This window comes from Austrofundulus limnaeus, unplaced genomic scaffold, assembly GCF_001266775.1.
Source record: "Austrofundulus limnaeus strain Quisiro unplaced genomic scaffold, Austrofundulus_limnaeus-1.0 Scaffold26, whole genome shotgun sequence".
Classification (NCBI taxonomy): domain Eukaryota; kingdom Metazoa; phylum Chordata; class Actinopteri; order Cyprinodontiformes; family Rivulidae; genus Austrofundulus; species Austrofundulus limnaeus.
In genome coordinates this window covers 1,178,038-1,180,149 of record NW_013952428.1, presented here as the reverse complement: position 1 = coordinate 1,180,149, position 2,112 = coordinate 1,178,038, and the positions used below count along the sequence as shown (strand labels likewise).

At 43.6% G+C, this 2,112-nt stretch overlaps 1 protein-coding gene across 1 annotated transcript in view; it reads right to left on the bottom strand.

Annotated features, from left to right (window-relative positions):
- The window catches only part of clk2b (CDC-like kinase 2b), a gene marked incomplete in the record, with an annotated part of 18,401 nt that overhangs the window by 11,983 nt on the left and 4,306 nt on the right, over nt 1–2,112 (bottom strand). The window contains 1 exon segment of the mRNA XM_014004720.1: nt 1,009–1,099. Within this exon segment, the coding sequence (XP_013860174.1) occupies nt 1,009–1,099 (91 nt within the window).

Sequence of the window (2,112 nt, the reverse complement as noted above, 5' to 3'; positions counted from 1 at the left end):
GCTGGTAAAATATACGACAGGTCTGGACCACTCCTGAATTTTGTTCAAATCTGAAAAAAATCTTAGAATATGAAAACATTGGTGAATGCCACAAATTCTCCTAAATCACTCGTACACACAATTTAAGAATAAATCTGTGCGTACCAACGGTTCTTACATGAGGCCCATTGTTAGTTTTTTTAAGTCCCCGAAAATAACAGCAGGCAGTGTGGAGTCTCTACAGCCATTTTCATGTTTTTTGGGATTGTTCAAAGATCCATTGTTTTTGGAAGGAAGTAACCAATGAAATAAATGAAATAATGGGACTGAATCTAGAATACTCTTTCACAGCTCTATACCTGGGTAAATGTCTGACTTGATACCACAGAAACAGAAGTACTTGTTGAAGATTCTCCCAGCCTGCAGTAGGAAAGTGATAACTTGCAGCTGGCATAAAGAAGAGCCCACGACGCTGCATCTCTGGCGTAGTTTTGTGAAAGAAATCTCTGCTGTGGAACAAATGACTTTTGCCTTAAGACTATGGAGCTAAATTGGGGTCATAACTTTTGTTCAAAATACAAAAACAATTTTGAAACTGAAAAAAGGAGATATGAAAATGAAAAATAATTTTGAAACTGACAAAACTATTTGAAACTGAAAAAAAATATTTGAAATTGAAAAGACAAGATGTGTGAAACCTTTCCAGATTGTAATGCATTGTTTTTCAGTTTCAATTTTTTTTTCAGTTTCAAAAAATTTTTTTTTATTTTGAACAAAAGTTATGACCCCAATTTAGCTCCATATAAGACTCAAACTAGACACCTGGACTGAAAGCTGGGAAACATGGATTGTGTACAACGCTTTGAATAATATCAGACTGCTAAGACAAATGAAGCAGAATGTGATTTCAATACTCAGATGGAACTACCTGTGATGTTCAAGTTTGTTCTACATGTTCTATTAAAAAAAATCAGTTGTCAGATGAAACAAAGCTGGACCGTCTGCATCAGCAGCTCGTTCTTCACTTACACCTGTCCTGCAGGACGTCTCCTCTTCTGTAGATCAGGTGACCGTTCTCAGCATCCTGTTCATGTCTGCCTGCAGATTCCCTGCTGCTTCTCTGAGGAGAGGCAGCAACATTCAGGACAAGTGAAGCAGAAATACAAGAGATGATCCTGCTTTCATCACCCCTTCAACAAGATCCAAACTTCAGGTACACGTTGACCAACAAATTCTAACTGTGATCAAATAAATGACATTACATTAAATATAGTTTATACACATTTGATTAAGTAAGCATGTTTGACAGAGTACACATGAAGAATCTCAGTGGAAACAATCGGCCTGAGAAGGGAAATAACTTGTGTGTTATTGTTTATTACTTTGTCACATTTCTGATAACCTTAAAGACACAATTATAGATCATTGAAATGTTTCTATCAGACTCAGAGCTGAGTTTGAAAACAAACTTTTCATTTCTTCTTTATATTTGATGGTGAGCGCCTGGTGGCCGGGCTTTCACCCACGGAGCCCGGCCRGGCTCAGCCCGAAGAGGAGACGTGGGTCCCCCTTCCAATGGACTCACCACCCGTAGGAGAGGCCAAAGGGGTCTGGTGCATTGTGAAATGGGTGGTGGCCGAAGGAGGGGACCCTGGCGGTCTGATCCTCGGCTACAGAAGCTGGCTCTTGGGACGTGGAACGTCACTTCTCTGGTGGGGAAGGARCYRGAGCWMGTGTGCGAGGCTGAGAGGTTTCGGCTAGAAATAGTCGGCCTCACCTCGACGCATGGCTCTGGTTCTGGAACCAGTCTCCTTGAGAGGGGCWGGACGTACTTCCACTCTGGAGTTGCCTGCGGTGAGAGGCGCCGGGCAGGAGTGGGCATACTTGTTGCCCCCCATCTTGGCGCCTGTACGTTGGGGTTTACCCCGGTGAACAAGAGGGTAGCCTCCCTCCGCCTAAGGGTGGGGGGACGGGTTCTGACTGTTGTCTGTGCTTAGAGCCGAACAACAGTTCAGATTACCCACCCTTTTTGGAGTTCTTAGAGAGTGTGCTGGAGGGTGCCCCTCCTGGGGACTCCCTTGTTCTGCAGGGAGACTTCAACGCTCACGTGGGCAATGACAGTGAGACCTGGGG